General features: G+C 52.1%; 1 protein-coding gene across 1 annotated transcript in view; it reads left to right on the top strand.

The window, feature by feature from the left end:
- Positions 1-15,040, top strand: part of CLCN1 (chloride voltage-gated channel 1) — a 32,114-nt gene that overhangs the window by 399 nt on the left and 16,675 nt on the right. The window contains exons 2-12 of the mRNA XM_046021143.1: positions 3,500-3,620; positions 4,031-4,162; positions 4,599-4,727; positions 4,954-5,087; positions 6,153-6,230; positions 6,567-6,645; positions 12,697-12,822; positions 13,071-13,155; positions 13,376-13,477; positions 13,780-13,864; positions 14,118-14,267. Coding sequence (XP_045877099.1) covers positions 3,500-3,620; positions 4,031-4,162; positions 4,599-4,727; positions 4,954-5,087; positions 6,153-6,230; positions 6,567-6,645; positions 12,697-12,822; positions 13,071-13,155; positions 13,376-13,477; positions 13,780-13,864; positions 14,118-14,267 — 1,221 coding nt within the window. The remainder of the gene's footprint in view (positions 1-3,499; positions 3,621-4,030; positions 4,163-4,598; positions 4,728-4,953; positions 5,088-6,152; positions 6,231-6,566; positions 6,646-12,696; positions 12,823-13,070; positions 13,156-13,375; positions 13,478-13,779; positions 13,865-14,117; positions 14,268-15,040) is intronic.

Raw genomic sequence — 15,040 nt, 5'->3', positions numbered from 1 at the left:
CCCTCAGGTTCTCCTCCCAGCCCCTCCCCCATACTGCTCTCACACCTGCTTCGACCCCAAGCAGATCAGATGTGGCAGTGGGGGGGGGGATCATGTGACAGAGAGATGGCTATAAATAGCTGGGGGTGGGCATGCTGCCCCAGACGCCTTGGGGACAGGCAAGAGGACAGGCTTAAGGAGCTGTACTGGGGGGAGGACAGGGGCCAGCAGGCCAAGGCCTGGCCCGGGGAGGGACCATGGAGCCAGCTGGGTCCCTGCGGCGTGGGGGCGAACAAAGCTGGTGGGGTAGCGCTCCCCAGTACCAGTATATGCCCTTCGAACACTGCACCAGCTACGGACTGCCCTCTGAGAACGGGGCCCTTCAGCACAGGCTCCGGAGGGATGCAGGCCCCCGTGCCAACACCCGCCCCACGCAGGTAAAGTCCTAAGGGGAAAGGGTGGTGGAATCAGGGAGATAGTTGTGTGATGGATTGGGGGAAATTAGGAATTAGGTGAAAAGGGGCAAAAGTGTTCATCTTTTAACTTAAAAAGTACGTGGTAATGTGTTCGAAATATGAAAATCCTCCAAAGGGCCGAGCGCAGCGAAGCATGCACTTAGAGACCCATGCAGTTTTATATAACCCTGACTAACCGAGCACCCGAATCCTGGGGGGACGGCTCAGCGACACATGCTGGGCTGGCTTGTGCTTACGTAACCTGCATGGAGTGATGGGCATGGGAACCCACACCCCTGCGTGTGCAAGCTGTCTCTTACACCCTCACCCCGACGCGGACACCGCCAGAGCTCTCCCTCCTGACCCTCAGCAGAACGCGCACAAACACTTCTGCAGAAGGCAGAAGGAAGGTGCTGAGATTAGAGGAAACTAATTGAATTGCTTGTGAGTGATCAAAGATACACCGGGGTCAACATGAGCAGAAGAAATGCAATCAGTCAACTTTTAGGTGGCAAGGGTTGATCAGATAAGAACCTATTAAGTGGGGCACCGGGTGGCTCAGTGGATTAAGCCGCTGCCTTCAGCTCAGGTCATGATCCCAGGGTCCTGGGATCGAGTCCCCGCATCGGGCTCTCTGCTCTGCAGGGAGCCTGCTTCCTCCTCTCTCTCTCTCTGCCTCTCTGCCTACTTGTGATCTCTCTCTCTCTGTCAAATAAATAAATAAAAAATCTTTAAAAAAAAAAAAAAGAACCTATTAAGTGGTAGGGGCCTGGGAAGGTAGAGGTGCATGTTCCCAGGGAGAGGGGATTGGGAGTATCCAGGAATATCCAAGAATAACCTCCCTGCCCAGGAGTGGGGAGTGGTGCGTTACATCTAGCAAGGGGAAATGGGAGGGCACAACCACAGGAGAGCTTCTGAGGTTGCCATGGAAGTGAGGGTCAGTGAGGAAAGGCGATTGCAGAGTATCACAGGATGGATCCTGTCAGGACCAGGAAGCCAGACTTTAAAAGTGTTTTAGCAGAAGATGGGTCCAGGAGCGAATAGGGGGATCTAGACAGGATGGGGACCTGAGGGGGACTTCACGGGCGATGTCAGTATTGGGGGCCACTAGTTTATAAGATTCACGCTGCAGTCTTTGTCCCCAACAGGAGGCAACCCTGGGGAATCCGGGCGGCGGGTGGGGGGTGGGGACACAAAGTCAGAGGAGGCTGGAATGGTGAGTGGAAGGGAGGGCGCTTCCTAGGGAAGCTGGAGCCTACTCTGGCCTAGGAACACAGGATTGGATTGGACAGAAAGACCCCTGCTCATGGCCTTGGGCTCCTCTCACCCATGTTCACCAAGCTACCTGGGTGGGGAGAGTGAAAAGTAAAAGGCACTTTCTCCTGACAGTGAGGAAACTGGGCAGAACAGCACAGAGCTTCATGCGGGAAAGGAATGGTAAATTAATTTGGGAAGTAGAGTTGGCTTAAAAGCAAAGACAAGGGGTTTGGATTTAAGTTTTCCTCTGTTTAATTTTTATTACAGAAAATTTCAAACTTATAGACCCGTGTGATGAATACCCAAGCACCCCTTATCCAGCTTCAACAATTAGCAATATTTTGTCGACAGTGTTTCAGCTGTCCTTCCCATGCCCAGCCTCCCCGCTCCACACACTGGTGCTTTTGTCCATGAATCCCAGACGCAGCCTCCCCTTCAGACTTGGGTCGTCCTTTCCCTCCCCAAACCTGCTTTGATGCCGTGCTCAGCCCTGAACCAGCCGGCTCTGATTTGGCTCTTTTAGGTGTTTCCCAGCCAGGGTTTGGTTTGGAGGACCCCCTCCCTCACCTCCACCAGCCTAGAACCAGAGGCAGCCGAGACAGCAGGTGGAGAGGGACATGCCCTAAGCTGCATGGGTAGTGTCTGCCCGCTGGGGTCAGGTGGGACAGGGAGGGGACACACTGTCTCCCTCAGTCACTAACCTCATCCCAGAAGACGAAACAGCCGTGAGCCGGGCCGTTCGTGTGCGCCTGTCCAGAACTGGGGTGTAAACCCTGCTGCTCATATTGTGAAATCAGATCTCTCTTACCCAGGCTGTCCCAGAACCAGCAACACGGCCTGGCCTGATCCTGGCCTCGGAGGACAGACCTAATACAGTGGGGGAAGGACAGACTAAAAGCAGTGAGAGCCCTTGCTCCCCCTGCCCCAAACACACATGCCCTGCACAGCAATGAGAGCAGAGAGCTACCAGATCAGAGCGGTACCGCTCTGCCCTCCCCACACTTCGTGAGCATCTAGTTATCCTGGTCTGGGGAGTCCCTTACCGGGACTGGCTCCTGTTTGTGCACATGAGCGCAGGGAGGCAAGGTGGATGGGCTTTCTTGAGCAGAGCATCTGAGGGGCCTCGAGAAAGGCCAGACACACCAAGATGGAAAAACCAAGGGTCACCTTCTTGTCTGTCCTCATGGGCCCATGTGAGGATTCCTAGGAAGGAAGGGGCTGGCTAGGATGGTAGAGAGACAGAGGCTGAAGCACCGTTAGTTGGAAGAAAACGCCTAATTAACAACGATGTCCAGTCTTAGCAGAGTTCCTGTGTCTCTACTGCAGAGCAGGAATTGGCCTCCTTGAAGGCCTCCCTTGACCAAGATGGGCGCAGAGAGAGAGAGAGGGTGAGAATGGACGGGTAGGTAAGGAGTAGAAGCATGCAGGGACGCCTGGATGGCTCAGTGGGTTAAGCTGCTGCCTTCGGCTCGGGTCGTGATCCCAGAGTCTGGGATGGAGTCCCGCATGGGCTCCTTGCCCAGCAAGGAGCCTGCTTCTCTCTCCACCTCTGCCTGCCTTTCTGCCTGCTTGTGTGCTCTCTCTCTCCTTCTCTCTGACAAATAAATAAATAAATAAAATATTAAAAAAAAAAAGAGTAGAAGCATGCAGAGAGCTCAGGGCAGATTCTGCCACAAAAGGATCCTATGCTAGGCCCCCAACACCCAGGAGTTTACAAAGCTGTTTTCCGTGCAGGTCTCTGCACTTCCCTCTTATCTATTTCTTCTACCTCCAGCAAAACAGACATTTCCCATTCTCTCTGTGTCCAGATTTATGGCCATTACAAACAGCAATTCCCAGACAAGGAGCAGGACACAGGGATGCCCAAGAAGACGGACTCCAGTGAGAGCGTGGACAGCAAGGATGAGGATCACTATTCTAAATGTCAAGGTGATGGGGCCTGAGGGCTACAGGCATCTGGAGTGGAAGGAAGCCCAGGGACTAGGAGAATAACTGGGAAGTGCCCGCCCTCCACCCTCCCCACAAGCACACTCAAGTCCTCCTCCAAGCAATGAGGAAAGGCATCTCTCCCTATCTCCTCTCACTTGGCCTTATTCCCTACTCTCCCACTAGCCCCCCAGGAAACAAGAGTTTTAGAAGGCATTCAAGTATCCCAAGGGGACTTGGACTGGGGTGCCTTCGGAAGGGACAGGGGTACAGCTGGCAGAGAGGTGACTAGAAGCTTGGTGAATGAAACATGCAGCAAGACCCTGGGGGCCCCGCCCTTCCATTGCAGTCCTCAGTCAGAGCCCACAGTGGTGACTGGATGGCCGCTCTCCTTTGCCCTTCCCTCTTCTCAGGCTGTGTCCACCGCCTGGGACATGTGATGAGAAGAAAATTAGGAGAAGACTGGATCTTTCTGGTGCTCCTGGGACTGCTTATGGCTCTGGTTAGCTGGAGCATGGACTATGTCAGTGCCAAAACCCTTCAGGGTAGGTTTACCGTGGCCCTTCAGCCTCTCCCTCACGATGGCTATATCTCGAGTTCCTACCTAGGACAAGTTGGGTGTTCGGGGAGGCAGGTGCTGCCCAGAGGAGATCTGGCCCAGGATAAGACCAGACCTGGACCCAGATCCATTTCTCCTGCCCCTTCACCTGCTACCAGCCAAGCTGACGGTGCCCCTCTCATTACGTGACCAGCTCACCCCCATTTTCCCAGGACTTTTTTGGTTTGAGCATGACCACCCCGCGTCCCAGGACCCCTCAGTTCTGGGCCAGCCGGCACAGTTGGTAGCAGTGCACCGCTCCAGTGGGGCCGGCAGCATTGTTGGGGCACGAGGGCGCGCACCGCAGACCGGTGCGCTGCGGCCGTGGGGGAGCGGCGACACCCCCCCACCCTGGGACTGAACCCAGGCTCTTGTCTCTGCAGCCTACAAGTGGAGCTATTACCAGATGCGGCCCAACCTGCCTCTGCAGTACCTGGTCTGGGTCACCTTCCCGCTCACCCTCATCCTCTTCAGTGCCCTCTTCTGCCACCGCATCTCTCCCCAGGCTGTCGGTGAGACTGACCCCGTCCTCCCCGTGGCATGTCGTCAGCACAATCTCATTGGCCTCCAGACCTTTCCAGTCCACCTTCTCCTCCTCCCAGCCCTCCTGACAACCCTTTCCCCTGCTCTGCCATCGTCCCCCCACCCACCCCCATCGCCGGGTCCACTGTCTGGGAATTCCTCTCCCTTTGAGCCTCTTGCTGGAAGCTGCGCATAATCATTCTTTGACCCTTCTAGGCTCTGGAATCCCTGAAATGAAGACAATACTCCGTGGGGTGATCCTGAAGGAATATCTCACCCTCAAAGCCTTTGTGGCCAAGGTTGTGGCCTTGACTGCGGGCCTGGGCAGTGGCATTCCCGTGGGGAAGGAGGTAGGTCCACGGATCCTCCAGCAGAGGGCAGCACTGAGCCCAGCGGGAGCCCCGGGCACAGGAAGAGGCAGTGCCAAGGGGCACTGGGGAAGGAAATCAGTACTCAGGAAGTTCCTAGTCCTGACGCAGAATGACAGACCTGTCTGAGCTGGTAGGGACTTAGAGCGGAGCCTCCCAGCCTGGGCACTGTGGACATTTGGGGCTGGATAATTCTTGGTTCTGAGGGGCTGCCCTGTGCATTGCAGGAGGTTAGCAGCACCCCTGGCCTCTACTCCCTAGATGCCAGGAGTGCCCCCCCACCCCAGTTTTGACAATCAGAATATCTCCAGACACTGGCAAATGTCCCCGGGGCTGGGGGGAATAGAAAGTCTCCCCCAATTGAGCACCGATTTCCTTGTTTTAATATGTGGAAGCTGAGACCCAGAAAAAGGCTGTGCTTTTTCCAAGGTTCCGCGGCTGAGTGTTCTTGCCCTGCTACAATCGGGGATCCACCTGGCAGCCAGAGTCGTCTTTTCAAAAAGCAATCAGTACTGGCTGACCTCTGCTTCGGAACTTCTAATGGCTTCCCAGTCTTCTCACAATAAAACCCCAACTTCTTACTGGGGCCTAGGAGACCTGTGCTGATCTGGCTTCTCTCTGGTCTCTGGTCCTCTCAAGCTGCCCTTCGTTCACTGTGTTTGGGTGACAAGCTCTTCCCGTCCCCCAACCACACAAGCTGTTCCTGTACCAGGGCTCCTGCCCCTGCTGTTCTCTGTTCCTCCTGACATGCATGTGACTCCCAACCTCATCTCAGTGGAGATACTGCTCGGTTGTGATGGCTGAGTGCCTTCTCTAGTCCCCCATTGTACCCTCGTCGGTCCTGCCTCCTCCTCCCTCATCTTCTGGCCCCAGAGCTTCCCTGAGATGCTGGTCCTCCCCGTCCCTTCCTCTCTGGATTGTAGATCCCGAGGGCACACCCTCTGTCTTGCTCACTACTGTATTTTGGGCACCTTGCTCAGTGCCTGGAGCCACAAATCTCCCGTCCAGACCCCAGCCCCTGACCCGTCCACACCTTCTCTCTCTCAGGGCCCTTTTGTCCACATCGCCAGCATCTGTGCCGCTGTCCTCAGCAAGTTTATGTCGATGTTCTGTGGCGTCTATGAGGTAAGGTTGAGAAAGTAAAATGAGGGAGGGGCTGTGTGTGTTCCGGGCCTCAGGAGGGCTGTCTGCGCTGGGCTGGCCGTGATGCTGACGTGGGGCACTGCGCTAACCCACGCTCCCTTATCCTCTTCACACACACCCCCACCCGCCCACCCCAGCCACATGTTGCCATCTCCAAGACACCCCTCCCTTCTTGATCCACACCCCTGCTCCAGACCTGCACCCTGGCCAGTTCCTCTGCTGCCCTCCTGTCTCCCCAGCCCCCACCCCATCCCTCGTGAACACTGCTGCCGGCCCCAGCCCTCTACTCTCCTCGTCCCGCGTGCTTCTCTGTTGCAGACCGTGTCTGGGCAGCTTGATCTCCTGGTGTCGGCCTGTGCGGTGGGCGTGGGATGCTGCTTTGCAGCCCCTATTGGAGGCAAGTCCCACTTCCTCCCTACCCCGTTCCCCGAGCACGACTTGGAAGGGGGTTGGAGTGGCTGCCTAACCTTTGGGGTGGAGAGGGTGCTCGCCAACGGGACTAGTGGGTGGGCATTCAAGGAGGGACCCCGATCACAGCCCCTGGTTTGCTGGCACCCGTCCTTCTCTACCAGAGGGCTGTGTGTTCCTTTGCGGCTGGCGGCTGGTTTATGCAGGCTTTATTGGTACTGTTTGTCTGAAGTCCTTTCTGTTTCTCTTGCTACTGACACTTTCTGCCCCGGGCCATCCCCATCTCCAGCCCCTCTCTGATGATCACTTATTGGCTGACGTGCCTTCCACATATTTATCTTTTATTTCATTTTCTGTGTTTGGACTTGCGCTATGAGGTCACTTCCTGTTTGCCAAACTAACTGAGTGTCACTTGGCCTGGGAATCACTGGGGAGGAGGGGCCACTCTGATTCCCTGTGACTTAAGCCTCCCCTTCTGCCTTATTCCCCACCCTTGCTTGTTCTCCATTCCTCTCTGGCCCCCTTCCCTACCCCTCCCATCTGTCTGTCTGTCTGTCTCTCCCCTAGTAGCAGCCATACTATTACACTGACATGCTGACCGTGGGCTGCGCGGTAGGAGTCGGCTGTTGTTTTGGGACGCCACTTGGAGGCAAGTGATTTACCCCTCCTACATCCATCCGCTGCCCAAGCTGGCTCTCCAGCCAGGTTTTGTCAGCATCCCCGAGTGCAATATTACCAGTTAAAACGAAAGCATGGCAAGAATAGCGAACTTTTACTGAGCATTTACTATGTGCTAGTGACGTTCTAAGCGTCTCTCTACATTCACTCCTGCTAAAAGCCATATGAGATCCACAGTGCAGAGGAGAGGAAGGAGAAAACTGATTACAGCGAGGGTAAGGGACTTGAGCGAGTGGGAGAGCCAGGAATGAAAACCCGAGCAGCCTCCCTGTTTTCGTCCTTGTCTTACATAAAGCCTGTCGGTATTGTTGGACATGTTTGCCCTCCACTTACGACTACATCTTCTACCAGGGGACTCTCCGTAGTTTGTTCTCCAAGGAAAAACTTCCATTTGTGTGTGTTATTAGGACACGGGTGTGTAGGTGGGCCTTACTCAGACTCACGGTCAGCTTTCACGAGGGCTACAGATGGGAGTTAAACCCCGCAGCTCCCTGACAACGGCTTAAACCTAGCTTAGCTCTTTCTGCATGTGGAAGGCAAAGGGTGGCTTTTCAGACTGTCACCCGTGTCCTGGAACACGACAAATGGGTCCGGACAGGGAAAGCAGCTGTACCTGTTTGTTTACGACTCAGTGTGGGTTGTAATGGGATTAACACAAGTGGGATTACGTGGATCATTCATTGGATTCATTGGTGATTAAAAGGACACCCAGCTGACAACTGGGGGAACAAAATGCGGGACAAGCCTATGCTGCTTCAACACACGGGCTGTGAGAGGTATCTTTTCGATTATGAAAATGTCATCAGTGCCTTCGTAGAGGGGCTAACGTGACCTGGCTCAGGAATGATGTAGGGATAAGCGTTCAGTGCTCGCTTCGGCAGCACATATATTAAAACTGGGATAAGCGTTCAGAGTGAATGGAAGTGCGTCCTGCTCGCTTGTCCTGAGGCTACACCAGCCCGCACAGCTCAAGGAGATCACATCAGCTAGCATCCTTCTGTACTCTGGCCTCGGCTCTTGTCGTTGAAGTCACTGGTCCCGCAGAGTGAGGGGTGTGTCTGAATTTCTGTACAGGTTAGACATTACACGCTTACATTTCTTCCCACTTTCTCCTTTACTTACACTTTTTGCCTTACAAATCCAGAAGATCTAAACAACATTTTTAGACAGGTAGACTTTAAAACTTTTTGTTTTTAATCAGCCAGATTCTTTTAAAATGAAGAGAATCTGGGTTTGGGGTTTTTTTGTTTTGTTTTGTTTTGTTTGCATGAAACTGGAATTTCTAGGATGAATGAGAAAAATTCTCTTGGTTCAGTGGGGACTATAGGAAAGATAAGAGAGTTACAGACAAAACGTGCCTCTTGATGCGAGAAAAGGTTCAGGACTGAAAAATTGAGGTGCCATTTTCAGGATGTTTATATTGAGTATAAGTAATAATGTCCTGGCAGGTAGTTTTGAGTGTTTTCTTTTTTTTTTTTTATGATCATAGAATAATCCTGAAAGAAAAACAATTAGTAATAAGGTAATTTATTCGTTATATAGCTAACTCTTAATTCCTTACACGAATGCAAAAAGTCTGCTTCCACATTCTGCTAAAACGACAAACATCTTTTTCTTCCATCATCTGTCCTCTGGGTTGTGCGCCCAGGCGCTCACAGCTGAGAGGGTGTCGGGGCAGACAGACCGGTCCTCACAGCCCACTCAAAGTGGTGTCTCCAGGGCCTCTTGGGCAAAGTGCAAAGAAGGCTGTGAGGACAGTGTGCTCTGGACAGAAGAAAAGGCATCGCGTAGTCACGATCTGGGGGCCCTAATCACAGTAGAAGAGAGAATCACTAGAGGATGTAGGGGAACTCTTGGGCCCGCATGGCGAGGCCTGCATCCTGAGCAGCCACACACGAGAGCGTAGATTCTGTTCTCGAGGCTAGACTTGGTCCAAATGTGTTTTACAGAACATAGTTCTCCACGGTGTTAATAGATGTAACATGAGAAAGGGCCCCAAGGTCAAATAAGTTGGAAGATACTATGTTAAACAGACCGTTTTTTTAAACTGGAGAAGTGATCAGAATGTTGGCGATGCGGGCCGGCATTGTGAATATGCAAACTCTGGCTCAAACACAGCGTTTCCCACAGAATCCCTTAGCGAGGAACTTCTCATGAGGCTCCCCGTATCTCACAGATGGACTTTGGGAGATTCGGTCATGGGCGAAGGGGAGCCACGGAAGAATTCTGAACGAGGAAGTGACATGTCAAACTGCACGTTCGTCGGATCCCTTTGGCAGAAGTGTGCGGAATAGAACTGGCCCGTGGATTAACAGGATTCATCTGAGATTAACAAGACTATTGTAGCCCTGATGCTAGATGATGAGAGGTTGAACTGAATGGGGGAGAGGAGAGAGAGTGAGAGAAGGGGATGATACATACCTAAAGGTGATAGGAAGTCAAACTGACGGGACCTGGAGGTTGATTTTGTGCAAGTTTATAAAGGATGACAGGAAGAGGAATTGGGGCCAGTTCCCAAAGTTCATTTCGAAGAAAACTGGATGGCCAGTGGTGCTAGTAAGCCAAACAAGGAATATAGGAAGTGAAACAGGTCTGGAGGAGTTGATCAATTTTACTTTATTTTTTTTAAAAAGAGAAGTTTGTTTATTTATTTTGACGAAGGAGAGAGAGGGGAGGGGTGGCGGGGCAGAGGGAGAGAACCTTCAGGAAGACTCCCTGCTGAGCCCTGAGCTCCATCCCTCCACCCACGAGATCATGACCTGACCCAAAACCAAGAGTCAAGAGTCAAACGCTTTACCAACTGAGCCTCCCAGCCGCCCCCAGTTTTACTGCAGATATGTTGAGTTTGAAGTTCCTGTGGCAGATCCAAGTGTTACCAAATAGGCAGCCAGATGGGTGAGTTTGAAGTGCAGGACCCGAGCTGGAAATGTCACTCTGCTACCCAGTAGCAAGGAGGCGGCCGTTGAAGCCATGGGCATAAACGGAGCTAAGAGAGTGTGTCTGGGAGTAGCAAGGACAGGACACCAAGGCGAGGAAGGCCCTAGCCTGGGCGCAGGCAAAGGAGCCAGAGCAGGGGCACAGAGAACATCCAGGGTGGCAGGAGACAGCCAACTCCAGAACCTTAGAGACTAGAGAGTTTCCAAAAGCTGTTTGTGTTTGCAAGGCTTTGTTTGCTTTTAGAAGCACATTTTCTGTTTGGCTCCGACGAATATTAAAATCAGTTCTCATTCCTGAAGATACAGTGACAGTCTGCTAGGGAAAGCATTCCAGAACCACCTCGTAGGAAAGAAAATCTAGCCTGGGGTTTCAAAAAAATGGTTGTAAAATATTCATAAACCCCAGCAAATCAAAGCGGGTTTGGTTTTATTACTACTCCAGAAAAGGAGAGACTTGCCCCACCTGCTTCCCCACTGTATCAAATCGTCCTTTTAGCCCGAGGACACAGATGCCTCACCTGATGTGATTTGAGGAGCAGGGGCAGAAGGGGTGACTGGCAGCTCTTTCTGCCCCCAATTCCATTGTCCCTCGCTCCGTTTTCTGAAATTTCACCCGTTCTGTTCTCTTTTGTTCTCTTTCTTTCCCATCCTCTCCTCACCTGTTCATACACAGGATAGGCACTAAGTCTTGATAATGTACCAGGCACGGGATTAGGTGGGGGGTTCCAAGGAATTTTCAATCCTAGGAAGAACTCTGAGATGGAAACAAATCACTCTGTCTGCAAGTGACAAGTGCCCAAAAAGTCCCAAACACTGAGACAGGAAGGTGATGAGAGGGACCTTTTCTACTTGATGAGGGCGCTGGGAATGCCTTCCGGGAGAGGGTGGCGTTTGAGCTCAGGAGCTCACCACTAGGGCCCTTCAGCCAAGTGCTGCGGCTGCTAGACCAGCAGGTAATGGTTGGGCCACCACCCCCCTGCTGCAAGTAACTTCCTGTGACTGTGAAACAGAGGGGGGAACTCTTGAGGAATTTGAGAAATGTAACTTCCAGTATAGAACAGGGAGAAAAAATGGCTGGGGTGTGAGATGCTCCCTAAAGGGGAAGAGGGGAGCCGGTGGGGGTCTCAGGCAGGCCAGCAACTGTCCACCACGGGGAGAAAGGAGGAGACAAACCTCTTCTGGCTCATGGCCTATCGTGGGGCCAAGTTCTTCTCCATTCATCTGATGATATGCCTCAGTTCCCTGGTTTCTCCTCCTCATTTCTGATAAAGATGAAGTGTAGCTACGTCATTTTGTCATCAATTTTTACTTTGCCTCTAATCAAAGTCCACTCCCTTATTCTTAATACGTTCAAAGGTTACTTTCTTTGCCATCTCTTGAATTTTGTTTTTATGCCTTCCTTAGTGTTCCTTACTTTGTCCCTCCCCATGTCTGCTGTTGGTCTGTGTATCTACCAACTCATTTTCCAGTCCACCATCTGCTTTTGGAAACAGTAGTGCTTAGGATTTTCGATTAGTTTTCCTCCTAACTCACTCACCTTTTTCTTAAGCAAAATTGTTTTTAACTTCTAGCCTCTTGGTTTTTCTCCTTGTTTTGGTGCTTTTAAGTCAGGTTTTTAATGTTTTGTTTTGTTTTTTTTAACTCTGGGTGAATCTTCTTTCTTTTCTTGGAACATGGAGTGTTGTCAGCTCTCATGAAGTTTTGTTGTTGCTTTTTTTTAAAGATTTTATTTATTTATCTGACAGACAGAGATCACAAGTAGGCAGAGAGGCAGGCAGAGAGAGAGGAGGAAGCAAGCTCCCTGCTGAGCAGAGAGCCCGTTGCGGGACTCCATCCCAGGACCCTGGGATCATGACCTGAGCTGAAGGCAGAGGCTTTAACCCACTGAGCCACCCAGGGCCCCTCTCATGAAGTCTTTTTGTGTTCATTTTGGTTATTTGTTCCTTATAAACTTGCCCTACGGTATACGGTGCATGGGAGGAATGTGAAGGAGGGTCCCTATAAATCCCAAGCTCTGCTTGGCAACTCTGCGGAGCACCTGCTCTGGAAATGTTCTCTCTCCTAACGTCTCTGCAGAAATTTGCATAACTGTGGACATGTGATAATTGTGAATCCCACCCAATCCCACTTTCTAAGGGAGAGAGAGGGCAGGACCCCCTGATCTTCCTGGTTTGTGGGTTGAGGACCACCCCTCCCCCCACCCTACCCGACTCCCCCCTCCTCCCTGTATCTTTGTTGGGCCCCATCCCTGGCCTGCAAACCACTGCCAGCAGGAGCCAGTGTATGGTTTAGAGCATGAGGTTCCAGGAGACCATCCCTTCCCACTACTGCTTCCCTCATGATTCAGGTTTCAGCAAAAGCATCTCAGGCCCGCAGGTGGGAGAGTGTGGGGGAGAGCTGCACCTGACTACCCCCCGCCCCTGCAGGAGTGCTGTTCAGCATCGAGGTCACCTCCACCTACTTTGCCGTGAGGAACTACTGGCGAGGATTCTTCGCGGCCACGTTCAGCGCCTTTGTTTTCCGCGTACTGGCCGTGTGGAACAAGGATGCAGGTAACAGGGCAGCCTGGGGTGGAGGCTGGAACTGGGGTGGGGAACGAAGCTCCTTGGGGCCGTTTAGAAAAGGAATGGATGCCATTATTTGGGAAGTGGGCCCAAGGCCGGAGGGTATAAGGTGAAGATCTAGGTCATAGCCTGGGAGGAAGGAAGGAGCTGACCCTCCGCTGATGACTCCAGCTTACCCCCTTCACCGGGTTTCTGCGGTGCTCCCCACCGTGATGCCTGGCCTTTCCATCCCACAGTCACCATCACTGCTCTCTTCAGAACCAATTTCCGAATGGATTTCCCCTTTGATCTGCAGGAGCTCCCAGCCTTCGCCATCATCGGGTCAGTGGGGTTGGCTGCCTGGGAGTGGTGAACAGGGCGTGGGGTGCGGTTTCAGCCGGAAGGGGGGCGGCCCTGGCTGGAAGAAGGTGGGGCAGACCTGGATAAGTGTGAATTGCTGAGGGCAAGAGGGCAGAAAGGGAGGGTGGACACCTGGTATTTGTTTCCCGCTGAGGGCAGGTCTGAGAAGAGGGTTCCATTGCTATATAACTTATGCCCTCAGGATTTGCTGTGGCTTCCTGGGAGCTGTGTTTGTGTACCTGCATCGCCAAGTCATGCTCGGTGTCCGAAAGAACAAGGCCCTCAGCCAGTTTCTGGCGAAGCAGTGAGTCACTGCCCTTCTGTGTCCTACCCGTTTCCATTCTGCTTTCTCCGTGAGCCCCTCCCTTTTAATCTTTGTCAAAGGCTGTCCTTGCCTTTAGGTGGCTTGGGATGAAATATAGGAGCCCGGTACACCACATACGGGAGCAGGGGGTGTGGTCTGCCCCTTAAAGGTTGCTTTTTGGTGACAAGAATGTTGTGTGTTTAAAGAGCTGAGGCTGCGTGGACTACTGGGGCCCAACTCGCTGGCTCAGTGTGGCATCCCCTGGGGCTAACTTGCAGGGTTCCAATCTGTTTCTTTTTCAGCCGCCTGCTGTATCCCGGAATAGTCACCTTCATCATTGCCTCATTCACCTTTCCGCCAGGAATGGGTCAATTCATGGCTGGAGAGGTCAGCTCCAAGGAGTCTGGGGGTTGGGAGGGGTCAGGTCACTGAACACATGCCCCGACTCAGCCAGGGCAGGGCCACAGCAGACATTCTTCAGGCTTCTGAGCTCTTTTGCTCAAGGGTAGAACCTCTCCCCCGAGAGAAGAGCAGGAGGGCCCCTTGAACAACTCCCCCTTGGACTGGGGGAGCAGTTCTGTACAGAGTGCTGGTACCTGACATCCTTGGAGACCTCCCCTTTTGCTTCCTCCCCTCACAGCTGATGCCCCGTGAAGCCATCAGTACCCTGTTTGACAACAACACGTGGGTAAAGCATGTGGGTGACCCTGAAAGCCTGGGTCAGTCGGCCGTGTGGATCCACCCACAGGTCAATGTGATCATCATCATCCTCCTCTTCTTTATCATGAAGGTACCCCTCCTTGCACTCCTAACCCCTTAAGCTTCCGTCCCTTTCTGTCCCGGGAACCCACGGTTTGCATAAGAACTTCATTGGGGCTTCGTCCAACCTAAAGAGAAATAGCTATGCTCCCATAGGCTAGGTGAGTTGCTCACCTACAGAAGTGAGCCCATATCTGGGTTAATTGCTCCCTTCATGTCAACCTAGCAATGTTGCCATAATTACCATAAGCCTGCTAAAGGTTCCACTTGCTAAATGATCAAGACATCACAGCAGCCTAGTAAATGAGGGCGAGACAGGGTTGAGCAACTTAGATAACTGTGTAAACACCCAACATAAATTAACCAAATCCCCCACATATTAGATAATTAGGTACTTCATTCTCCTATATCCGATTATCTATCTTTAGATGATTTGCATATCCATTTGTCCCTACCTAGTGGGTAATCTCTTTTCTAGAATTGCCATAGAGATTAAATATTTAACTCAATTTTTTAGTGACTATAAATAATTTTTAAGACTTTATTTATTTAAAGAGAGCATGCTCGTAAGCTCAGGGAGGAACAGAGGGAGAAGGACAGAGAGAATCTTAAGCAGACTCCCTGCTGAGCATGGAGCCCAACATGGGACTCGTTCCCACAAACCTAGGATCATGACCTGAGGCAAACACAAGAGTCAGACACTTAACTGACTGAGCCACACAGGCACCCTATAACTAATTTTTATACATGTTGTTATTTCCCCTTTTGCTAGTGAGGCCATGAGGATTTTGCCACTTGCAAGCT

The sequence above is a fragment of the Meles meles genome, chromosome 10, assembly GCF_922984935.1.
Source record: "Meles meles chromosome 10, mMelMel3.1 paternal haplotype, whole genome shotgun sequence".
NCBI classification, from domain to species: domain Eukaryota; kingdom Metazoa; phylum Chordata; class Mammalia; order Carnivora; family Mustelidae; genus Meles; species Meles meles.
This window is presented reverse-complemented; position numbering and strand designations above follow the sequence as displayed.